The sequence below is a fragment of the Poecilia latipinna genome, unplaced genomic scaffold (assembly GCF_001443285.1).
Source record: "Poecilia latipinna isolate Pla-1442-1.1 unplaced genomic scaffold, P_latipinna-1.0 Scaffold709, whole genome shotgun sequence".
Lineage (NCBI taxonomy): Eukaryota > Metazoa > Chordata > Actinopteri > Cyprinodontiformes > Poeciliidae > Poecilia > Poecilia latipinna.
Window position 1 is genome coordinate 287,936 of NW_015113325.1, and position 25,817 is coordinate 313,752.

The 25,817-nt window shown below is 40.0% G+C and overlaps 1 protein-coding gene and 1 long non-coding RNA gene across 7 annotated transcripts; one reads left to right on the forward strand and one right to left on the reverse strand.

Annotated features, from left to right (window-relative positions):
- The first annotated feature begins 3,187 nt into the window (after positions 1–3,187).
- On the forward strand, positions 3,188–24,319 carry LOC106955147 (uncharacterized). 2 transcript variants are annotated; one of them, XR_001426511.1, is made up of 3 exons: positions 3,188–3,198; positions 15,219–15,221; positions 24,249–24,319. It is a non-coding gene; the product is annotated as an uncharacterized LOC106955147 (long non-coding RNA). The 2 variants fall into 2 exon arrangements; XR_001426512.1 differs by lacking the exon at positions 3,188–3,198 and adding an exon at positions 10,731–10,749.
- Positions 6,092–24,313, reverse strand: pcbp3 (poly(rC) binding protein 3). 5 transcript variants are annotated; one of them, XM_015045147.1, is made up of 12 exons: positions 24,162–24,255; positions 23,359–23,382; positions 23,236–23,268; positions 22,826–22,942; positions 21,082–21,213; positions 19,067–19,195; positions 18,037–18,111; positions 15,499–15,540; positions 13,331–13,406; positions 9,936–9,988; positions 8,258–8,427; positions 6,092–6,421 (listed from the first exon to the last, which is right to left on the reverse strand). In XM_015045147.1, the coding sequence occupies exons 1-12, from the start codon at positions 24,234–24,236 to the stop codon at positions 6,385–6,387; spliced, it is 963 nt and encodes a 320-aa protein (XP_014900633.1). In that variant the 5' UTR covers positions 24,237–24,255; the 3' UTR covers positions 6,092–6,384. The 5 variants fall into 5 exon arrangements, with proteins under 5 accessions (XP_014900633.1, XP_014900632.1, XP_014900631.1 ...); XM_015045146.1 differs by having other exon boundaries at positions 13,331–13,409; XM_015045145.1 differs by lacking the exon at positions 6,092–6,421 and adding an exon at positions 7,237–7,637.
- Positions 24,320–25,817: the final 1,498 nt, after the last annotated feature.

The window sequence follows — 25,817 nt, forward strand, 5'->3', positions numbered from 1 at the left end:
GTGTGGCGGTCACCTTGTGACCATCAGCCCTAACCGAATCTTTAATGGCGGTTAAAGACGCCCCGGTCTCCAGCAGCCCTGATTGCCCTCCCAGAGTCCCTGATTGCATTTAGCGGCTCCGTCACTGCGGCTAAACGAGTCGAGATAATCCCTGAGCTAAACAAGCGGCAACCTTCCCCCGAAAGGACGACGCCCCGAAACAACCCGCCGGCATCATGACCTCATTGTTGTCACATTTATGGCTCCTCCAGACGTTGCAGCCTCAGACTGAATGTCTCGGGTTCTGATATCACCATCATGACAGCCTTCAAAATTAAAAAGCTTTTTAATTGAAGGTCTGAAAAAACGAGACGTTTTTCCTGGAATTTCAGGGATTTTAATGATTCCAGACGTTTCCATTGAAGCCCTTCTCCTGCCTGCTCAGACACTGATGAGCCAAACGTGTAATTTATTGAGTTTTACTAAATTTATCGAGTTTGCACTTTATTCTCTGCTGTTTGCCTTCTGCTGTGAAACTGAGCCGCAGGGCCTGCTGGGGAGGAAATGAATCCACACCGGGGGAAATTAGTTCCTGCCAGGAGTTTTTGATAAAAGAAAGTCAATTTGGAAACTTTTGTTTCACACACGGTTGGACTCTGAGATCTGAAGCTGTTTTATTTCATCTGCAGCCATAAAAACACAATAAAATCAATAATTATGTTGTATTTCTGAAGCTTAGCTCATGTTCATGCAGGTTTTCTCAAGTATTCACACAGTCTGAGCTTTTCTTCGCTTTCCAGCCTTAATTTTTCTGTATTTTATTGTGAAATCAACACAGATGGTTCATGATGGTGAAGCCGTCTTAGTGCTTCAGCTCATTTAGCTTAACTTTTCCCTAAAAGTACTAAACTTTTAGTTGAGTAATTTGTTTTGAAGTTTTGGTTCGACTTAAGAATCCTTCGAAGACTTTTTAACACAACGGTTCTGTTTCCTTTTTTCCCCACAATAAAATTACAGGAACAAAATAAAACAGACAACAGAGACGAGCCTTAAACATAAGTACAATATTTAAGAACTCTGTCGAAAATTTGAAGTATAATTTCAAAATTAAATTGAGGTTAGCACTTTAGCACCACTTGGCATAGCTAACTTTTTAGCTAGCGGTGGCCACCACTGGAAGATATCAGACTTGGTTCTCAAGCATTGCCTTCCACTAAATACTATATCAATTTAGGGGAAGTTCAGAGTGGAAAACATTTTCAAAAACGCCGCATGAAAAATTAGCTGAGAAAATGTCGGATTGTTTGATGATTCCAGCCGTTTTTGGTTTTCTTGTAAATAAGACTGTATTTTCCCACATTTAACACAAGTGTAAAGGTTCCTAACAACCACCATTTATTTATATTACAGTGTAAATTTGTCTCTTGGACAATCAACTGCTGACGAAAACGTCGGTCCTCCCCCGGGCTGATGAACGAGCAGCTGCTGACGGCGTTTGGACGCCGGTTGAATTCAGTCGGCGGGTGAAAACCTGGGAGTCCGTTCACCTCCTCCTGTTTAATGAGTCTCTGCTGCCGTCGGCGCAGACGAATTACCCGTCAGCTGCTTCCGGTCCGATCAGTCCCCCGTCTTCCACTCACTCCGGTGGATCGCCGTGGATTTCCTGCTGATGAGTGGAGCCTTTGGTTCAAAACGATTCATCACAATTACACGTGTTTACTGTATCGGTGCCCAGGGGCGCGGCGCGTTAGCGGCTAATGACATCTACAGGGCGGGGAGGGGACGCGGCGGTCCAACTATCCATCCAGGTCCGTTTGGGTCAGACGGGACCGCTTGTTTTTACAAAGATGCATGAGGAAGAAGAGCAGAAGTACAGAACGATTTATCCTCATTCAGTTCACTGCTGTGGTTTAAAAGCTTTCCACTGAAGGAATAATGAGTTCGGACTTTGCTTTATGCTAGGTCAGAATAATGAGCTAATCTCCCAGATTAAATATTAGTTATTTTAGCGGTGAACGCATGACTGATGACAGGTTTTAGATTAGTTCTTTCATTCTTTGAATTCAGATTAAATCCACAAACAGTGGCAAGCACTGCTAGCTAAAAGTTATTTGTGCCAACTCTAAAGCGCTAATTGTTGGCATCGGTTCTTCTACTGCTAAAGCGCTAAATTAGCTTAGCGCTAATTCTGATGCCCTAATTTATCTGGCTTTTTTATTGCATCATTTTTGCTTGTCTCTTCCACCACATCTGAATTATTGATACTTTTTTTTGTCTTGTTTGCCGATTTGTTTCCCTTGCAGAAAATAATAAAAGTTGTTGGAAAAAAACGATAAAATCCTCGAGCACCAATTTTATTTTGATCCTATAACTTAAACGTCTCTGGATATTGTATTTAACTTTATATTTTGTTCTCTGCTGTCTGTTTTATTTTGTTCCTCTATGTTTTAGTTTAAAATAGTTATGGGGGTGAGAAAACATGAGGAAATGAAACGGCTGTGTAAAGTCTTCACCCACTTCAAAATAAGAGCATGAAGATAAAATGCTTGAAGAATTACTAACGGGCAACAACCAAGTAAATTAGGCTTTTGATTTGTCCAGAAAAAGTCATTTATAGGAAGCTGTGCTCTCTAATCATTTTCAAAATTAGCCAAAATGCTACATGAACGTTTTATTTAGCTGCAGCTAATGCTAAAGAACATCAGGGATGAAACGGTCGACAGACAAAACTTCAACACAAACATTGTTCAACCGAATGTAACTGAATTAGTGCTTTAGAATTTATTTAGACTAATTAGTTTATGGGAAGCTAAATGTGCTAAATGTTTACAAAATGCTACAGGGCTAATTAGCCTTTTGCCTGTTATCAGAAATGTTCCCATCTATTAAACTAAACAACCTGTTGATGGTTTTCACTGGGATGAAAAGTTTTCTCTGTTTTCTCACATTTTTCAATCACTGAAGAAATTTTAATACCAGACAAAGATGTTTGTACTGATTGCAACAATTTGCTTCTCTTATTTTCAGTAAAACTTTGCACAATATGTTATAAAGGTCACAAAGAAGAACTGAATGGAGAGAAAAATGACAAGAGTAAAGGTGATTTAAGACTTTTGCACAGAAGTCTACAGGAAGTATTTTCCTTTCCTTGGCACAAAATTGTCGTTTCAGCTCTTCTGAGTTTAAGCGACTCAGGAACAGAACATTAGTTTCTGTGGCGTTTGTTTGTTGGGACGTTGCTGCTTGTTGCGTCAGGCTGAAAAGCTTCCTGTTGTTTTGGTTTTAGGTTTGTTTTCCTGTCGAATAAACTCTGACGTTCTGGGAAATAAAATCTGGACAAATGTTAGTTTAAAACCTAAAAGACCTGAAAAGTTAAAATAAAGCAAATGTCTGCTGAGAGTCGACTGCAGACAAACATTTAGGCAGATAATTTCCCTAAAACACAAAGGTTTCAAAGTTTGGAGTTTGAAATGCAGAGATTTAAATTAATCTGAGATTTAAATTAATCTCTGCATTAATATCAGATGGATTCATTGTTCATCCTCTAAACACAGAGGTTAGTTGGCTATTTCTTCTTCTTCTGCTCTAAATGTGACGGAACAAAGCAAAACGGGGATTTTTATTAAAAGTATTTGAGTACATCTACAGTCGTGGTAAGAGGAAATCTCTCCCTCTGTCGGTGCTCGCAGGCTCTTTTCTGCTAATGTTTTTTATGTTTTTGCATTTTTGCTAGCTTTGAAAACATTTAGTGAATTTCCCCTAAATTATATTGTAAATCCTGAAGCTCTTGTTTACTTGGCTTTAATTTATTTACTTGTCAAAGTGATTCTTTGATCCAAAGCACAAAGTTAGGTGAATATTAAGTTTGACCCTATTGAGGGTGAAATACTGTTGTAGCACATGTTGTTCTGCTGAATCTGCTAAATGCCATGTTTCTGTAGCGCGTTAGCATTAGCTTCCGCTAAATGCAATGCTATCTTGTATAGCTTTTTAGCACTAGCTTCTCCTACCATGTTCATGTAGCGCTTCAGTATTAGCTTCACTAATGCAAACATGTTAGCTTCTCTTAAACGCCTGGTTCATATGGTGCATTACCAGAACTAATGTTTATGATTAAAGATTTCTGGCTTTCTTCTTCAGCCCAGTTCACTGACTGACCGGTCATGACCTTTGACCTGCTAACTTGGTAATTTCTCTGAGCGTTCTCTGCTGGGACTCCTGGGAAGATTGGCAGCTGTCTGAAACGTGTCCTCTGGAATAATCAAACGGTTTGGAAATGACCTTGACCTTTCCCTAAGGTCATTGCCGGTGCGCTTCTGCGTTTTGCTAACACACACCTACACACACTCCAGAGCAGCGAACTGATGAAACTTCTGCTTTTCCTGAGCTGCTGACTGATTTTAATCTGTTGATCAATACGTTTGATGAGCAGAGAGCCTGGCTGGCTTCGTCTTTGTTTCATATGAAATGACGGTGGATTCTACGACAAACCGGTGAAAAGAGAGGAACAATCAGAGGTTTGATTATCTGAAGGATTTATTTTTTTTATTAGTTAGTTTTTTTATTAGTTAGTTTTATTATTTTTAAAGTTATAATGAACACAGTTTGAGTCAAAGGAGGAAAAGAATAAACGGTTTTCATTCTCATTGTCTCTCCTTTACAAAACACTACGACAAACTGAATACATAAGAAATCTGAGATCTGAATGATCAAAAACATAATCATACATATTATTACCTTCAAAAATCACTTCATGTCATTCTGTTTTGCTCCTTTTGCACAGAAACCGAGTGAAACTACAGAGGCGATTCTGATCAGAGTGAAACCAAAGAGGAATATGACAAACATTTTGAATGATCAGGGATAAAAGTGACTGCAGGTCTGGCAAAAAGATGGAGACTCGTCAGCCAGCAGTGGTGGGCACATTTATGCTAGCAGGAGAGCTAACTCTTCATTTAGCGCTTTAGCTAACGTTGAAAACATTTGGCACACTCAGCTTCCCCTGCATTCGTTTTTCTGGATAAATTATGACTATTTTGTAAACTTTCACCTGGATAAAGTTAAACTTTTGTGTTGAAGTTTTTATTGTGTTAACAAATTTTCATATTCATGCTTTTATTTTGAAGTTTGCACAGCAGGTTTGTCACATTTTCTCCTTTTCCCCCCTTACTAAATTTATTTTAAACAAAAACATACAGGAGAAATGCCTGTCTGTTAGCGCGTTAGCATTAGCTTCCAGCAAATACTGTGTTGTTGTAGTGCTTTAGCGTTAGCGTAACTAAGGTTTATGATTAGCTCTTTTGGATAGCTAGCGTTTTAGCTAGCGGTGCCCACCACTGAATCTAAATCAGGTGTTAGCAGCTCTAGCCGTCCTGCAACATCTGAACTTCCAGACTAAATGAGCTCCGTTGTATTTTAGCTGTTCTGCAAAGCTTTCGTTTGGTTCAGGATGCATCAAAACGTTCCAAGATGGCGGCGCTTGCAGGCTGGATTTAGTGAGAATGTGGTTCTGTGAAGGTTTATACCAATAACTGCTGGAGATCCATGGATGGATGTCAATATTTTACTTTATAGATCAATAATAAAGCTCATCAGTTTCTCCAATATGTTTTTAAGCCACATTATCCTAGAACACAGTTAAAACGTAGCATTTAAAATAAACCTCCTATACATTCAGCTTTGATTGGAAAATATTATTTTGTCATTCAAAACAGCAAAATACAAATGAAACTGAGACTTTATATTTTGGGAACTGATTTATGCTTCAATGTTCACAACAGAAAATGGTGCAAAGTGAAAAACATGCAGAACAGAAACATAATCTGTGTAAGAAATCATTTCTCAGAGCTCAATGAAGCCAAAAGACCCCAGAGATTTCACTGCAAACGCAGCCGACGTCTCCCAAAGGTCCAGGTGAACACAGGTAAAATTACAGCATCAGGAGCACAAATGGCTGCAGGTGGATACGAATCTTACTCTCTGCTGCCATCATTTACATGACAAACCTTCATTTCCCAGCTTTTTGTCACATGGAAACAAGATCGGCTTGAAAATCTAACAAATGTATTCAGTTCCAGCTTCCACTTCCACGACTTTAAAATAAATCTCAAAAGCTGAGTCATGCAAACCGTTGCTGAGACAAACAGGCAATAACTTCTGCAAGCACACGCGTTGCATCAGAAAATCATCAGAAAATGAGTAAGAGCTCGTCAGAGCTTGTGAAACGTGGAGCGACAAAAACAAAAGGAGGCAAAAGAGTCCAGAGGAAAACAAATGACAGCTTCAGGTGAGAGTGACACCTTCACAATATCGACTTAAAACAGCAGAACGGTCAAACGGAGGTCAATAAACCGCGTTTAATGCCGTTTGCTCAGAGGTCATGTGATGCACGGCGGAGGATGGAAACTAGAGCGAGCCCATTCCAGTGACTTCAGACGTCAGCCTGAAAACGGTGAAGAAGAAGGGATGGGAGGCGGGCGTGGTGCGGGGAGGGCGGGGACACAAACGGAAATAAAACTGTGAAACTTTCGCTGAAGAGTGAAAGTTATTCTGCAATGAAATCAGCTGGACGTCGTGTTGATGAGGCCATGCAGCATCACATCGCTCTAACCGCATTAAACCAGGTTTTTATTTACGTCTTACTGTTTTTTACTCTGCATACAATGACGTAATCTGTAATTTTATCTATGATAATACTGAGCAACAGAAATGACTTCTTTGAAATGCTACATGCTAAATAAATAAAATATAGTTTGACATTTTGGTAACACTTTATTTGAAGGGGGGTGAATAAGACTGACATGACACTTTCATAAACATGACATAACACCTGTCATGAACATGAATAAGCCTTCATGAATATTTATCACTGTTGTCACAAAGCGTCATTCGGTAAATTATGACACTTTTAATACAAAGTTGACATTATTCAAAATGTCTTTGTTATGACAACTTGACATTAACCAATAAATCATTACTGTTTAAACTTTACCTTTAATAACATAAAGATTCCTAATTTTTAAAGTGCAATCAGTAAAACTTTTATAACAAATTTATAACAGTAATAATTTCTTGGTTAATGTCAAGTTGTCATAACAAAGACATTTTGAATAATGTCAACTTTGTATTAAAAGTGTCATAATTTACCGAATGACGCTTTATGACAACAGTCATAAATATTCATGAAGGCTTATTCATGTTCATGACATGTTATGTCATGTTTATGACGGTGACATGACAGTCTTATTCAACCCCCTTCAAATAAAGTGTTACTGACATTTTTAATAACATTTATCTTCACATTTCAAGATTTCAGCACTTAAAAATGTTTTGTTGTCACTGCAACCAATTTATTTCAAAATGTTTCTGGTTAGGATGTTTATGATGCTAAGCTAACTGGGAATGCTAACTGAGGCTAAGCTAACATATGACTAATTGTATGTTTATCTACATTAAACAGCAGGATAAGCATGTTTTTCAAAATGTCAAAGTATTTTTTACACCAATACGCAGAAAACAGGCTCTAACAAAGAACTTATTGGCTCCAAGCTAACAGTGAACGCAGAATCAAGGTGCTAATGCTATAGCCAGAATTTGGCGGCCTTCAGGATGTAGTCATGGACGATGGGTCGTTCCACATGGCGGCCACGTCTCTGAACCTGCCGTTGGAGTCGTGAGAAAGCAGTTAGCCGTTAGCTCCTGGAGGGAGAAATCTTCCTGAAGAATCAGAAACACAAAGCTTTGCTCTGCTGAGCTAACGCCGCTTACGTTGTGAATTCTGCTTTAAAATCACCTCTGCTACTTTATTGGTGCTCAGATTTTTTCTGTTCTCAACTCAGGAGTTGAATGTTAATTTGTAGATGTATCGTTTGATTGCTTCCAGCTTGTCGTCCCTCCATGACTCACTTTTAAGGAATCGTCCGACAGAAACTTCTCTAATTTACATTTTCACACTTTGGGAGAAACTTTATTAAAGGAACGACTTCTGGGGAAAAAAAGCTCACATTAGTTGCCATTAGCTGCGTTTCCATTGGCCAGATAATTACTTATTGCACAATAAAACTTGTTTTCATGTGATTTTAATTGCACTTTGTTTTGGAAAATTCTGGTTTTTCGACATTAACAGAATTTTGATCAAATTTGTACTGGAAACGCAGCTAATCACTGAGAGATTCTTCAAAGAAGCAGAATAACATGGAGCTGATTTTCCGGAGCTCCACTGGTGCTGGTTTTATCTTTTGGGCCGGTCGAGGCCCAGCTGCTCAGGTTGAAACGTTACCTGGCGTTGATGAGGTACTGAGCCAGGCTGATGTTAGCAGGGGTCCCTGTGATGGTTATCTGCCGCTCTGATGAGCCCTCCATGGCGTTGGCGATTTTGATCTGCGCCCCAGACATCTGTCGAATCTCATTTATTTTGGTTCCCTGGCGTCCAATAATGCAGCCTATTAGCTGTGAAGGAAAACGAAAGAGTCAGAAGGAAAACCTCTGGGCTGTCTCACAGCGTTTAGACTCAATAACTGATACGTTTAATGAAAAGGGAAGTGTAATGGGTTATGTAATGATCTGGGTTTTATTAAAATCGTAGGAATTTGATTGAGTAATGACATGGTCAGCAGATGATCTAATGGGAGACTTCAGCTTTGTGCCATCAGGATGAAGGAGTTTCAGTTTGAAGGATTGTTTCGTCTAAAGAGGCAGTGATATGTTAGAAAGGCTTCACTCATCGGCTTTTATCAGATTAAACCAATATTATTATTTTAAAGGGATTCTTCATTGTGTATACTTAAAAGTAATATCAGTTTAAAGAGACCAATTCACCCAACAGTCATGCTGCACTGTTTTTGCTGCAGGTTGGTGGTAAAAAGTACCAACAAACAGCAGACATTTTATTTAAACTGTAATCTCTAAACATTTTCTCTGCCAATAAACTGTCTACATGTATAAGGTTCTTCGTGTTTCTGTGTGAATTTTGAGATTTTTGTGTTTATTTGATTAGTTCTGTAATATTTTGCCTAAAACCGTTTCAGTGCTGCCCTCTTTGGGTTGAACGGTGGTACTGCAGGTTGGTACAACGACACAGCCCTGCATTCCTTCATAAAACCACCTCACTCAGACACACGCCCCCTAGTGGCGAGTCAGGAGGTGGATTACCCATCGTTGCCATGGCGATCAATAATCGGTAGCTTGTGATTCATTTGCAATGTGGACACGGAGTGGAACGGCTCTCCTGTGCTCGGAAAACTGTTGATTTGTAACTTTGGCTCCATATTTAGCAACTTTTAGAGACTTTTTGAAAAAGTGACTCACAATAAATTTAGTGACATTTTGTCTGAACGCTGCAGTCAGAGAGCAAAGAGGATCTTTTCCACTACACGTCCACAACTCCTCACTAGCTTCAAAACGCTACGGATCAGTTCCAAGTATACTAGCTATTGCTTCTGCGTGTCGCCACCAGGGGGCGTGTCTGAGATGGTTTTATACCTGTGGGTGGGGCTGAGTGACATCAACCAACCTGGACTGCTGGAACCAATAGAAGAATTTGACTGCAGTACCACCGCTCAACCCACAGAGGGCAGCACTGAGAAGGTTTTAGGCAAAATATTGCAGAATTTAAATAATTTACAACAAAATGTTATAATTTGCACATTTGAAACATGAAGATAGCACCCTAAAGAATTACTTTATAAAGCTTATATGAAAAAAGTAGCTAATTTATGGATTAGTTACATTTTAATAAACATAGCAAAATATAGTTTAGTTATTCTTTAATAATTTATATGGATCTTCATCTTGGTGCATGTCTGTGCATTAGTGCTAGTTGGACATTTAAGTGGAATAACTTATGATCTGCACTTAAAACCGTTTCTCTTGTTCATCTTCATTGTGGGGCTGGAAACACGTCTTACATTTTCCTCTCATGTTTGATCTTGATGAAAAACGTTTGAATCTGTACTCACATCATTGGGAATGGTGAGTTCGTGGGTGCTGGCTGGTGGGCTGGCATCCAAACCTGAAACCAGGTGCAACAAGAAGACTGTGACTCTACCAAGTAACTTCTAGATGAGTTAGATCTGTAAACAGATTTCAGTAAATACAGATACAGGATAATAAGCCAGATTAGTCCTTTAAATATACAAACCCATTTTCATGTGGAACATTTAGGAGTTCAGTTTTTTAAAGTTGCCACTTTTAGGCAGAATTTGAAGTGAGATTTGCCAACCAACAGTCAACATGGGCGTTTTTCAACGTATCAGTTCTGATGAGTTAAACTGGGTTAAATTCTGGTGGCCATGTTGTGTTTGATGGGACGTTAGATTATGGGTCAACGTCAGTGGTTGGTTGGTTTAACGTTGTCAGAGGTGCAGAGAAATGTATCTAATAAAGGTAAATATTGGTAAATCCTGCAATAACGGCAGATTTATATCTGATATCAGGTGGAAATGTTCTCATCTGTCCATCCCTGATGATTTCTCTTCTGCAGTTTAGAAAGTTAACCTGTAGAAATAAAACCTCATTTTTTAAGTCAACCAGGACAAAAATTACATAAATCTGAAAACATATTCAGATTTCCTGTCTGATGTTTTTTAAAAATAAAAAGCATCAGGCAGGAAAATCTGCATAGTTTGAGTTTTTGTCTGTCCTCCTCTTTCGGTTTCATGATGTTTTTGTCCATCATGTGATTTATACGACGCCTTTGTGAAAAACAGAAACATTTATTTTCCAGTTCGTCTGTAAATCTTCCTCTGCGGCGCCTGGTCAGTTTCTGCCGCCGTTCCCTCCTGGGCTCAACAGAGACGTCGAACGGCAGACCAGGACATTTAAGTACATTATTGATCCCCTAAAAACCTGGAAATCCAGAGATTTTCATCAAAGAAAGCCAATCAGAACGAGGACATGTCCGAGGAAAAGGAAATGTTTGGTCACTGCATCTCCTTCTGCTTCTAGCTACATTTCTGCGGGCTCACACCGGAGGCGCTGATTTTAGCTCTGAGCTAATGCTAACCCATCTGAACAGACCCATAAAGATGCAGAACATTTTAATAAACACCCAAATATAAAGAAATGTATTAAAGCAGAAGTTATAATATTTTAAAGAATGTTTAATAATTTGATTTAATTTTAGCTTAGAAGATAAAGTTGGCTAATAGCCTGGTGAGATAAGCTAAAGAACAATACAAGAAAATGTTGATGTGAACGTTGCTGTGACCAAACTTAGCATTTTGAAGTAATGAGAAGGAATTGAGTTATAAAAATATTTATATTTAATGTGAGTCACTAAACGTAAAGCCAGCTACCGGTTAGCCTAGCTTAGCACACTGGGGGTTACAGCAAACGCTGTAAAACATTAGAACCCAAACCCACTTCAAAACACAATGTGTTAAATAGCTTAAACTATTCAGCTGTAATAAAGGAGCAAAGTTAAACATTGTTGGATTTTATCCTCGTACTAAGATCACTTTGTTGTTAGCCTAGCTTAGCACTAAGTGCTAACACCTGGTAGTCATCCAGCTAACACTAAACTCATGAGCAGAAGCAGCAGAACTCATCCTCCATTCAAAACCTTTCAGTTCTCATCAAGTTGAATGAGGACCACACTTTTCTCAAAACGTTTTCCTTTTACGTGACGTCGTTCATGTGTAATCATTTCATCTGGAGGAAAATGGAGCAGATATGCTGCCAACACTCAAACCCAGCTGTAAACCCAACACTACCACCTCCGGCCACAGGTCGCCAATAATGCTCTTCCAACCACAACAGAGACCCGTTCATGCTGTGGCTGTCGGCCACTGCAGTCGTCATCCAGTGTGAAGCTGGTGCATCTACCACTTTGAAAAATAATGAACTACACCTTTAAATCTATAATTACAACATGAGAACACATCGTATGACCTAAGGCCTTCCAATGCTCCTGATTTACACAATAATTTGATTTACTTTTTAATAATTAAGTGATTTAAGAAAATATCTGTGACTTGTAGGATTTTTGCCTGGTCTAGAAAACAATGAATTAGTTTTTTTCCAGGCCTGCATAAGTGTAGAAAAAAATAAATTTTACAAATGTTTCCCATAAATTCATCATCAACTTTTATATTTGTACTTCAGAAGGAAAACTAATGGATTGAGAACTTCGACGGTCGGAAAGAGATTTTCTGGCAACAAACATGGAGACGTGCTGCGAGACTTCAGTTTTTTGGGTTTTGATCAATTCCTGTTTAATCATTTATGTACGGAAGGTTTTTCCATATTCACTTCATTTCTCTGTGGTGATTATTGTCAGGAAGATGTTGCCATATTCATTCATTCTTTGTTCGTCCTCTATGTCAGTGTTGGTATATTTCCCCTTTTCTGTTATTCTTCTTTTAAACTTTTCTATGCTAATCCAAATTTCCTGGTCCATTTTGGCTCAACATCACATTACATGCTAACAGTGGTGGGTATGCTAACTAAAAAGTTAGCTTTGCTAACCTTAAAACATAATCGTAAACATTAGTAGCGCTAACGTGGTACATGGTTTTAGCAGAAGCTAATGCTAAAGTGTCAGGAAGCTCTGAAGACACTTCCCCAATATAAATGATTGTATTTGTTCATGTAACTGTTGTATTATTCTGTATACCTCCTCATTTTTGTATAGTTGCCATTTGCTCAATAAAGTTTCTTTAAAAGACGAGAAAGTGAGGAAACAAACTACGTAAACAGTCTTCACTCACTTCAAAATAAGAGCATCAATATAAACGTCTAATTACTTGAAGGATTCCTAACAAAACTTAACTTTATTCATCTGAACATTTTCAAAACAGTCACATAAATTAGCGTTTTATAATTTTTCTGTAAGAACTGATGTAGGAGAAGCTAAGTGCGCTAAACGTTTTCAAAGTTAGCAAAAGTGCTAAACAACAAAAAAAACTATCTGTCAGTGAATTAGTGGCTCTAATCACCAGGTGTGTCCATTTTCCTCCTGAATTTGCAATACTTGAATAAAAGAGTTTGATCTTTAGTTGTGAAGTTCTCGATGAAGATGCTGCATTCATCTGTTGATTTTCACTTTTAGTGAATCTTTAAGTGTTGAAAATCTGTTGGTAGACTCTGTGACCTGCTGCCTGCGATAACGTAACTGAATAAATCATAAGAGCGGCTTGTGTTTTCCTTTTTTCCACTTTACTGGAGTAATATCAGACAGGGGCAAGAAAAAATATATATGAGTTAAAGAAAATCAAAGGAGGAAAGAAACGACGGAGGCAAAGTCATGCTGTGCCAAAAGAGAGATAAGGTGCGAGGAAGGGGGAAGAGAAGAAATATTTCTCTGGATGCAAAGAGGAGAAAACGTCTACAGGGGTACCTTGTGGGTACGTACCAGGGAAAGCAGGGGTGGTCTGTCCGAGAGGGGTAAAGGGGGTTTGCTGCATAGCCAACTGGTGGAGCTTGGTCAACTGCTGAAGGGTTAGGAGGGAAAGTAAAACTAAGAGGTTACTGTTACACAGGTCACACCAAGAAATGAAGAAAACATAAACCAGAGTGAAGAACGGGTGAGGAGAAGGAAGACATGAGACGGGCGGTGGAGGACAAAAAGCAAGAGACACAGAGAGATGATGGTTTTCTGATAGAAGATGCAAGTTACCAGATAATGTGAGTCGTTTTCCTGCCTTCTTGTAATTCTCAAAGATGTTTTAGTCATTTAATTTGCTCTCATGAATTTCCACAAGCTGTAGCCCAACACGCTCGCCAGGCGCTGCTGCGCTCTGAACATGATCACAGGTTGTCGTCCGCTTTAAAAGCATCCTCTCCTTTTAAAAGGACTTTTTAACGAGGGTGGGAAGAGGCGGTCAGGTGAGTGATTGCACCGTCAGCCGCCAGCTCCTCTGGCATCAATCACCATTCGGCTTTGAATTAGTGGATCTGACACAAGGAGGCTCTTGAGATGCTCCAACGACAAGGACAGATGAAGGCAGATTATTAACGGAGACGGGATGGGCTGCTGAGGCGCCGCCGTCTTTACGCACCAGGACCGGTTCATGGTACCGACCAGGTCTTACCAGCTGCTGAGCTGCAGGGTCACCTGGAGCCAAAGCAACTTCAGGAGATCTGAAAGAGCCTCCATGACTACGAACAGCTTCAACCAGAGATTTACTGACACTGTCTGCACGCCTTAAAAAGCCTTCAGTTCATGCATCTAAAATTAAGGCCTTAAAATGTCTTAAATTCGTCAGAAAACATGTAAGTTGGACTTAAATATGTTAATCACAGTCTTGGACTTTGTCGTGGCAAGACTATTTAGTCTTTTGTAGATTTTCTTGACCCACAGGACTTTTCTGTCCATGCGGTTCTGTCACTCCAGGCAAATGAGGCTACCGCTAACTAGATGCAAATAAACCCTTGCTAGCTGTGTAGCTAGCTGTTTTGCACCAATCATTGGTAGCTTTATTGCCGGTTGGTTTGGTGATGTTCGTCTTTGCCACTGACTCAGTTCTGTTGCCAAACCGTACGATGCTCCCAACAGTCTGTGGTAAAAACCTTGGCACCACTTGGTCTTAAATTTCACTCATAATTCTCCTAAAAAGTCTTAAATTTGAATTGAAACCTGCAGAAACCCTGACATTACAGAAAGACAGATTACTGATTCTTTTTTCTCATGTTTCTAAATTACTTCAGACTCTGAAGTTTACTCTTAGATCACAATGCATTAAAAACAGTTCATGTCAAGACTTTCTAATCAAATTCCTTAAACTGAAGTAAATCAGAAGATCTGATTCTGACAGGAACTGTCGTGTCTGAACAGGAGAAACCAGGTATTTACTTACACAGTGCAGAAAGATACGCCACCATTCTTTCCAGTTTTTATTAAACTTACTTCAGATTTTGACGTTTACAGTCGGATAACAATGCTTTCAAAACTATTGATGACTTTCTAAGCTCCTAGAAGTTTAATTAACAGAAAAACAAAAGACCTTGTGAAAACGCCGTTAAACTGTTATTATCCACAATGAAACAAGTCCAGCATGAGCTGAAACGAGTTCAGAGGCCGAAGAGTTAAATCTCCTGTGGGAACAAAGTTTGTTTCATATCATTGAGTCTGATGGAAACTAAGTTTGAGTGCGTTGCTGTAAAGACATTAGGAAAGCAAAGGAGTCGCTTCCTCAGTGTGTGGAGGCAGCATCATGTTGTGGTGCCGTTTTGCTGCAGGAGGAACTGGTGCACTTCATGAAACAGACGGCAACACAGAACATTATGTGGAAGCAATGAAGTGGGTAACGTCCCTTAGCAAAGAGTTGTTACAAAAGGCTTAAAAACAACACGGTCCGTGTTTCATGGACCATCAGAAGGTTTGGATCTCCATCTTTAGTTTCTAAACTAAAAAATGTCTCATTATTCTATCAGTGATCAAACAGAAACAATCCGTCTGACCCAAACATGGGGAAGTGTCGCAGTGAAGATAGAAAGATGGCATCTGTTCTCACACAGCGAGTGTAAATGTCTAGTTTCAGGTGTAATTATGAACTGAGGAAAGGAAAACAAAGGACTTACGTCTGGGTGTGGGATGGCGTACTGTCCCTGAATTGTGTAGGCCTGAGGAGAGAAAACACGTTTCAGTCACGAGTCGACACCTCAGCTGGCCGCAAAGCAACAGGAAAGAGACGTTTTTCTTTTCTGGTTTTTACACAAGTGAACAGACATCTTAATTTTACGGTTTTGTAACCAGAATTGGTTTACTGGTTTCATGATTTAGGCTGGATATCTGCTCCCTCTTCTTTGCAGGATTGGAAATATTCATTTAAATCGGTTGGTTTCCTGGCAGAAACTTGGCTTTTAGTCAAATGTTCAACATGTTTGGGGCTGGAGTCGGTCCAGAAGCTTAAGATCGCCTTGCTTTTCAATCTGAAACCAGGTTGGGTGTTTATTTGGGATCGTTCCCCTGCTGGGAGATCCAACTGTGTCCAAGATTTAACCATCTGACCCAAACCGCCCCCCTCAGACGGAAAGGAAAAGGCTGAACTGTTCGGGAACAACCAGTACCAGAACCAGTTGGATGTGACTGGGGGCGGACAGGCTGCTGGTCAGGAGGGAAACCCAAAGTCAACAAGCTGGACTGAAACCTGCCACATGGAGGAAAACCAGATCATGATACGAGATTTTAGTTGTTTGGCCAAAATACAGGAAGCATTTCTGGAGAAAACATGAGATCTAAAAACAGCATCATGCTGTGGGGTTGCCTCTCTTTAGGTGATTCAACATCTAAACAATAAACACTTTCGGACAATGAACTGGTTCTGGATTTAACAAAATAGTAACCATCTGGGAATGCGCCGAACTCAAATCCTCCAGGCCACTAGGGGGCGTCAGCAGGCAAATTATAATGGACCAGGCTGTCAGTAAATGGAGGAAGAAAGAATAGTTCTGCTCTGCTTCATGTCTTTTACCACATTGTTAAAAGCAGCAGCATGTTCTTCTGCTCCAGACTCCCCCTAGTGGCCTGGAGGATTTCCATTTTCACTCGCTGCTTTGTTTGATATCCACCGTTTTCCCTGTGGTTCGATTTCCTACAGCTGCAGCTTTTCATTTGCAACATTTTCTTGTTGTTTTGTTTGTGTGCTTTTGAGTTTATCATATCTAAAGCGTGTTTAGCTAAGGATACGTTTCAAATTTATCATTACAAGTGAATTAAGTTGGACTTACTGAGTTAAACTTGGATTAGCAGAGATAAGACCTGCCATGTTTTAACCGTGTGAAACCAGATCTGACTTCAGAGGAAACTTGACCGTCCTGTGAAGTGCAGAGACGCCAGGCTGACGTGGCGGGAGCCTCGGCTTTCAGAGCAGAATCAAAACAAAGTGATGTCACACTAAAGTGGCCGATTTCCCAGCAACCCTTGCAGCTGCTGCCTGTTTTCCTGGCTGATAAGACTCACACTCAGCATAGATAATCACGGATGACAAACACTGAGATAAGATGATTCAGTGGCTGGAGCGGAGCGGAGGACAGCCGGGTCACCAGGAGCAGCGTTAAAAACCAAAATATGCAACTTTAAGGTTTTAAAATTTATTTTATATCTGGCTGCACATCACACAGCAAAAGACAAACTCGTTAAAACGTAAAATACTAAAATTAAACTGAGATAAAATGTCACTTAATGCCACGAGTGGTGACATTTTATCACAGGAGTAAAAATAATAATATTAGATTCATATTAAGCTCCATGAAACAACAAATCTAACACAACTAAATCATAATTTAATCAACAAAATAGCAACATTTAAAAAGACATTAAATATACTTTTCAGTACAGCCACTTTTCTGTTTTTTTATTGGTTGGATGTAATATTTTAAGCTCAACTGTCATGTTTTCATAACTAAGCAGAAAATCTTCATAATTAGCAGAAATAAAAGCTGAAATCATGAGTGTAATTAATCTGTATATTTGAGTTTTATGTTGTGAATCGAGTTACTAATATAAACTTTTCAACATTATTCTAATTTCTCCAACATAACTATATCTAAAGAATCTTACAAATAATGAGCAAAGCTAATTAGAAACGTTTTTATCATTCTGGCTCGTATTTTTATTTTTAATGCTTTTTTCCCAGAAATAATGAAGAAAAATAAAAAGGTACATTTTGGGGTTAAGAGATCTAAAAAAACAAGAATCATGACCAGGCAGAAGTGTGTACATATTTTAAAATTTAATCATTATATGTAATTTTATGTTCTGTTTCTCAGCTGGATATTTTGTTTTTTTAATCTATTTCTCACTTCTTCCCATAAATCTGAATCTAAACCTTTACAGAACTTTTTTTTGGGCTGTGAAGTAAAAGCCTTTTGTCACACAGTCATGTTTTCTGTTTTCCAGCAGCATGAAGAAAACAAACGGCCTCTTCTGGGCCGTTTTGCTGCGAAGCGTCTTTCCTTACGCAGAGCCAACGATCTGCAGCAGGAAGCAGGAAAACTCTGGGCTGCTGACAGCAGCTGATGCTGCAGTAAACACTCAGGTTCTGCTGCAGGGACAAACTAATGAGCTAATGCTAGCTCAGCTAATGCTAGCTCAGCTAATGCTAGCTCAGCACTCACCTGGCCACCTGAAAAGATGACGGGGGTGGAGGCAGGCTTTGGGCGGTAGGGGATGGTGGCACCTTTTGGTGGGGACTGAAAGAAACAGAAACAGAAATTCTGCTTTATTAGCTTAATTTTAGTTTAATGAATGTAGAGGAAACGTGTTCATCGGTCGTAGGAAGGACTCTGTCTTTGCATCATTTGCTTATGAATGAATGAATGAAGCGTATCTGTGCTCTGTCCTGCTGTGAGTTTGTTGCAGTCGTGTAATTTTTAAATAATCAGTCGTCTGAACCCCTTATGGTGTTTATTAAAGCTACAGTCAGAAACTGAAACGGGTTATTTAGTTTATCACAACAGGAAAGAATGTGGTTCATTTTTCAAAGTTGATATTTTCATGTTCATTTAATGTCAGTTTCAAATTAAATATAAATATTTAGTTGGCAAATGAAATGTTTTGCTCTATTTTGTCAAGTTACACAAACTTTACAACCTAGCCTCAAACTGAATATGTAGCTGGCTAGCTAAATATTTAAATATTAGCTAAGCTATTTAGCTTGCTGTCGAAATATTTAGCTTCAAACTATAGTGATTTGAAGATAAAGGTTTAGATAGTAAGATAAATGTTTAGCTTTCTAGCCTTAAAAAGTAAATTATTTAGCTTAGTAACTAAACACATAGAAAGTTCAATATATTGTTAGCGAGCTAAATAGCTTAGCTAATATTTAACAAAGCTAAATATTTAGCTTGAAGCTAAAGTTTTTAAAGTGTTTAACTTGAGAAGTGACACCCCATAACATCTTGTAATTGTGCTAATACAGTTAGCATATAGCGATTCTCACGCTAATTATCATTTAATCAGTGCAGATGCAGCATTTGATTTGAATTTTCTATTCAAACCAGTGGGAGCAGTGAGGATGAAACCAGGTCATGTATCTGATGTTTTAACCAGCAGATTTAGAAGCTGTGTTGTGTTGTGTTGTGTTGTGTTGTGTTGTGTCTTTTTAATGTGACTGTAAGGTGCGGCGGAAACGTTCTGTGACTTTACCTCCAGCATGACCACACAGATCTGCTTGACACACTGGATGATGGCTTCTGGGGTTCCAGAGATTGTCACGGCGCGTTCGGTGGAGTTGGGCAGCATGTCCCCCGCCACCTGGACCTGGGCCCCTGTGGACTGGACAAGACGACAGGGCGACTCTGTAACCGACTCAAATTGTTACGTCACGCAGCGCCTCCAGGTGGATATTTGTTTTACAGCTTCTCAGTTAATTGAACTGGCCTCGTCTTTAATATCTGCCCAGCTGAGACGTGTCCATCTGGGATAACAACGTCCTGCCTTCAGGACATGCTGCTTGGCACCAATCTCCCCCCGTACGGCATTTCTCAGGTCCCATCTGCTGACATTAACCTGAGGGCAGCAGCAGCAGCTTGTAGACTCTGAGTTTGAGTTAATATTGTTGACAGTAAATGTTATTGTCTGCTTGTCCTCTGGCTGTCGCTGAGCCGTCTCAGGGCGACGCTTCACAGTTTTTTCTCCATCACTCTTGCATCATTTCTGAACCAGAGGCTCCATCATTGTTACTTAGGCATGACGGTTCCCTCGATAAATGCCAAACATGACTTTGCCTCCAGCTCATGTTTTCTCAGAAACTGTTCACACGTCCCAGGATGACCAGCTGGACCTCCGCCGTGACGACAACATGGCCGACACGTCGTCCTCTGAAGGTTGTCTGGTTCTTCAGTAACACATTTCTGCTCGCTCTGGGCCTCACCTTCACACCACAATCGACTTTCTCATCTCCTTAGAACCAAATCCAAAGTAAAGACGAAGTTATGTAGCGTAACTAAACCCTTTTGTTTCACAGATGAGCTGTAGAAATGCAACAAAAGGTCTAAAAAGCTGATAAATATGGTAATAAAGTCGTTAAATTAACAGCAGCGTTTTCCCTCATCCTGAGCCCCCCAGTAATAACCACGCCCATCCAGTCTTAGCCACGCCCCTCCAGTATGAGCCACGCCCATTTTGACTCGTGGCTCCGCCCACTTTTACATTGGTTTTTCTATACTTTAAAGACTTTGTGCCACTTATGGCCTTTTTTAAGAGGCCATGGACCAACAGCCTCCCTCCAAAGTAGAGATTCCTAATTTAAAACGGTTTCAGGTTTGTTCTCGCTGCCTCTGATTATCAGAAATCACAAATGATGATAATTAGAAGTCCAGCTTAGTTTTCAGCATTGCAGACAATGGATCAGCTTTGGCAGAAAGACTGAATAGTGTGAAGGAAAAACGAGCTGCAGTTGTTCAGAGGGTTTTTACCTTGAACTGTTTTGGACAAGTTTCCCTTCTTTACATGTTTGGAACCTTTTCTCTGAAAATGTGATTTTAAAACATTTCTCCTGAATCCTTTAGTAATTACGTTGAAAGCCTTCAGCAAACCAACATGCTGAGCTTTTCAGTTTCAGCTAATTCCTGAGTCTTTTTGTAATTTCTACGAGACATAAAAACACATTTTTAAGAAATAAGTGCACAAGGCTGCGACATGGATGGGTCACAGAATCACATTAATCCTTTTTATTGGGTTTTGCAGCATCTTATTGACGAGGAGCCTGGAATAACTGTAGCTGATTTTACAGTAACCAGAGTTTTTCTGTACTGACTACAGATTATTATTAATATCACTGCAAACTAAAATGCAGGAGCTGCAGGATATTTGCTGTCTGCGAGGTGTGGTTGGTTACTTTGCAGACCAAATAGAAAGTACTCCTGGTCCAGGATCAGTTTAAAAAGCAGTAATTTAATTGGCTGTTCTGTAAATGGCTGCATTAAAGTTTTCCTCCCTCACGCCGTTTAGCATTAGCTTCCACTAATTACCATGCTGACATAGCGCCTTAGCATTAGCAGAGCGGTTAGCGCAGCTAGCTTTGTAGCCCATCACAGTTGGCCTTGCCTGGAGTTGAAATGAACTGGACATGCTTTCAAACTTTAACAATTAATTGCAAAAGTCTGTTGGGCGACATGCCTGTTGCTCAGTGATTCATCAGGTGACTGCAGGTCGCTCACCTCTCTCATCTCTTTGATTTTGGAGCCTCCCTTCCCGATGAGCGAGCCGCACTGACTGGCCGGCACCACGAGCCTCAGGGTGACGGGCGGCTTGCTGGTGGCTGGACTGTTACTCATCGAATTGATTATGTCCTGAAACAAACGGATCATAATTCACTGCAGGAACAACGTGGCCCCAAACGTTCATGATGTTTAATTGCATTAGCAGAAACCATCTATACAAGCAAATCGACAGAAAAACGTACAGAATATGAGAGAAGGACTTTTTAAATTTTCGGCTCTTGCTAAACTGTGGCATTTGGAGCCACACGTTTGAAAACGTCACACAAATGATTAACGACCCACAACTTTGTGTTTGCAGTCTCATTGCTCAGTGTTAGATAATATCAGTGGAAAAGAAAGCAGGACGGTAACTAATTAAACTTTTTCGCTGGTATCTGGGCTGTAATAAACACTTTCTGAAATAATCACAAGTGCCAGGGATTGAGTTTACATGTTTGAATTAAAAACAAGCAAAACCAAATGTCTGAAAACGTTGAACTCAAAATTTGAAAAATCAAAATCATTTGAAATGGACTGGTCTAGATTCTCAGTGAGCCAGGAAATGACAATGATTTCTGTTATCTTTGTGAGACTGGATGCTTGGAACGGCCTCATCAAAAGCTAACTGTGGTAAACCCAATCAATCACGAGGCAGGAGAGGATGCTAAGTTTCCTTCTGCTGCAGCACTTAGAGTTTGTCGAGTCTGGGATGATTGAGAATCTGCACCTCACCTGAGAAACAAAGGACCGAAGAAGGACCTGAGGACGTTTCCTAACGTCCTTCTTAGGATGTTTCCTAACGTCCTTCCTAGGATGTTTCCTAAAGTCCTTCTTAGGATGTTTCCTAACGTCCTTCCTAGGACGTTTCCTAACGTCCTTCCTAGGATGTTTCCTAACGTTCATCTTTGGGAAGAAGGACCAGGAATGTTGCGGGACGGTGAGAAGATGTTAAGAATCCAGTTCTGATCTACAATTAAAGACCATCAACCAAACTGGATCCTTTTCAAGGCTCAGATCAAGTTACTATAGAGAACCTGACCGGGTCAGTCCACCAACGTTAAGACGGTGTTGTCCAAATGCTCCGGTAGCTTTCCACACTTCTTCCGTCCTCCAACACTGAACAAGTTTCCAGTTTTACTGAAAAAGACAAAGGTGTCAAGATCTACCAGGGAAGACAAAGAGACTTCCAGTCTGGACCAGGAAGTGAGGAATCAGTTTGGACGTTCTCACAGGAATCACTGGTACGTTATAGAGTCAGTGATAAGTCACAAGAACATTGCAGAAGCAGAAGCAGAGCAACCTTCTCCTTTTAACGTCCAAACCCAGGAAAGGACAATAACACCACTCCACTGCTAAACCGTCGCCGTTTTGCCACCAATCAAGAGGAGATGGAAATGGCCTCCAACACATTTTAGTATCCAAAGGAAAACTCTGAATTACAGCAAATGGATCCAACAAGCGCCGACGAGGAGACGGACCCCATCTGTCTACACAAACTGGAAAAGGATGGAGAGTTTGGCAGAGTTTTCTACAACAGGTCGTACTTTGGTTAGGCCACTACATTCCACCATTTTGACTGGAAGGTCTTCAAGAAACACAAGAAGAATCCAGTTATCCTCAACAGAAATATACTGATATCCTAACAAACTCCTGACTGATGGATTTGAAAGTGTTTTGCACCAACAGTGTAGGAAATTCGCACCTCCTCAAATTTATAGGCAATCATGGCGAAAGCCTTGAAAATGGTGTCTGTAGGTCCAGTAATGGTGACGATCCTCTCTGGACAGTTTCCCTCTGAAATGTTGATTCTTGCTCCGCTCTGAAAGAAACCGCACATAGCACATTTTTTATGTTTAGCTTGAATATTGGCCATTTATGGCCACCATATTCAAAGCTTCTCAGGTAGTCAGTCATATTCTGTCAGTAATTATAAAACATCAGAGCAGAAAAGGTGAAGCATAGATCCCTGTTTAGTTTTATGTAAATATCTGCTGCCTCTACATCAGTTGTTCTCGTTCTGCCAGAAGCTAACAAGTTTGGTTTGCCTTAGTTTTCTTGGATCTTTAATTTCTAATGTTTGATTTAATAAATGCTCTTACTGCAGGATCTCACCTCTTCACGCATTTTCTTCACAGTTTCTCCTTTCTGTTCAAAATAAACCAAATACAAAACATTAGAGTATCAATTAATGTTTAAGAAATGTTTATTTTTTTATACATAAACAAGAGTACGCACCTTGCCGATTATACTCCCCACTTCCTGCAGAAAAACAAAGACCTTTATAGAGTTTGTTCAGTATTTACCAGTGGTGGGGTCTGCTAGCTAAACCGTTAGCTGTGCTAACCCTAAGGCACTAACCCTATATGTTGTTCATCCTAACACTAAAGCAATGCACCAGCACACTCACAGTGGAAGCTAATGCTAAAGCGCTATGCTAACATGGAATTTAGCAGAAGCTAACGCTAAAATGCTGCCTGCCCTGAAAGACTACGACCCTCGAGCAACAGTTTCAGATTGATATAATTTACATGTACATAATATGCATAAAACACATATTACAGTTAAGTATTTTGTTCTCTACTGTCCATATTTTACTGTTTCTGTCTCTTGTTTTAAATAAAGTTATTGAAAAAAGAGAACTTGACAGGAAATGGAACCGCTCTGTAATTCACTCACTTCAAAATAAGAGCATGAAAACTAACATTTAACTACTTTCAGGAATCTTATCAGTTGGTAACCAAAACTTCAACAAAGATGTTGAACTTTATGCAGTTAAAACTTAATTATGGCTTTAGATTTAATTTAAGGGACGATAAGTGCGCTACGTTTTCAAAATTAGAAAAAGTGCTAATAAAAGTATCTCCATGATTAGCAGTGTTGTGGCACCAACCTGTTGCTACAGAACTTAAATCTGTAGGTATGAGTGGCGGAACATCTGCTGAAATCCAGATGTTCACTCAAAAAGCTTAATTTGTCTCGATTTGAAATAAAGTCTGAGATCTGAAGCGCTGCAGTCGCCACATCCAGGTTTCTCTTACTTTTCCGTGCATGAGGAGGCGGATGGTCAGGGTGACGTTCAGCCCGCCCTCCGACTGGACCTTGGTGTTGTCCATGCTGGGCGGGAGACTGGGAACGTTTCTGCTCCTGGACTGGGAACGTTTCTGCTCCTGGACTGGGAACGTTTCTGCTCCTGGACGTCCTCAGAGGAAGATGACAGCAGCGATACTCCAGCCAGTCACCTGTTGAAACATCAACACTGGAAACGTTTAGACCAGAAAAACTGAGAAACATTTTAAAAAGCATCGGTTGAAAGCAAACCATTCATGCCGTCTTCCACTGATTACCGCCGACTCTTCCTGTTTTTATATTTATTTCTTGTTTAAATGTTTTGTTTTTTGTGCTCGTCCAAACTTTTTGTCACGTCGGCCAAAATCGTCAGTTCAGAAAAGGGCCAAAAAAGAAGAAAGCTAAAATCAAGCAAATAAAGTAAAGTTTTTAGAAAAGGAAGGTTATTAATTGTAGATCCTAAATATAAAAATTATTTTAAGGGGGCCACAGAAAGTGAGTAAAAAGGGCCACAAATGGCCCCCGTGCCGCAGTTTGGACACCCTGTCTTCAGATAAAGGATGAAATTTAATTGTGATATTTGCTGCATCTTTTCTAAAGATGCTGATTAAAGTGAAATGTTCTGGTCAAATAAAGGAAATTTTTTGACTTGAGCACAAGCTAAATGGTTTCTACTGTTGTTATTGACACAATATATGATTTAATGACTAATCGGAGATATTTGTAAGTTATTTAAGCGTTTTAAGGAGGAACTCCTCCATGTGTTCAAGTCTCCCAGGGATCTGCTTGTCTCTGAGTTTCGTTCCTTCGCTGGAAGCCGATATAATCCCTCCTCACCTCCTGCTGCCAGGTTTTCTCTGCTGTTTTCTGCTTTTATTGCAGCGCCGCAGCTTTGAGCTACAGGTTATAGTTTTCGGCTCAATGCGGCCTTAATGTGGCGCTCTGAAACAAAAAGACAGCAATATTCTTCCAGGAAAGAGAGACGAGGAGGCTTTGTCTGGAGTAACGATTTCTGCAGCAGCTCTGTGGATAATAACAGGGACTGGAGTCGCTCCAGACTGGATTGTCAGAAGGTTTCATTTTCCTGGTAGAAAATGTCCAAGAATGATGATGATAATGGATTTATGCATGCATCATGCATCTCCTATCCATTTCTGTCCACTTGTGAAACCCCACGTCCCTGCAGCCTGTTAGACTCTCCAGATCATCCTGGGAGATACTGAAGCTTTTCCAGGAGAAAAAGAGGCAGAGACTTTAAATCCCTCCAGCTAGTTCCAGGAACACTCCAGGACCATTTCCCAGGACGTTCCACCTGCAGAACCCGGCTGACTGAGACTCGTTTTCTTTACAAGTTTAGGAAACGATGCGTCACGTTTGGAAAGATCAGCTCAGACCGACAGGAAGCGCCGTGAACATCGTGGTCGTTTCTCAGGAACACAGATAACTAGAAATCTGTTTGAATGGTCATCAGAGTGAAACTCCAAAGTAAGACAAATAAAACGGAGGAAAACATCTTGTTCCTCAGATCAGACGGTTTTATTGTTCTGCTTCACCTGCAGTTAAATACATTTATTTTCCAGAGATAAAGACCCAGATTGGATCTGAATGAGTAAAAGTTTTCTGTATAT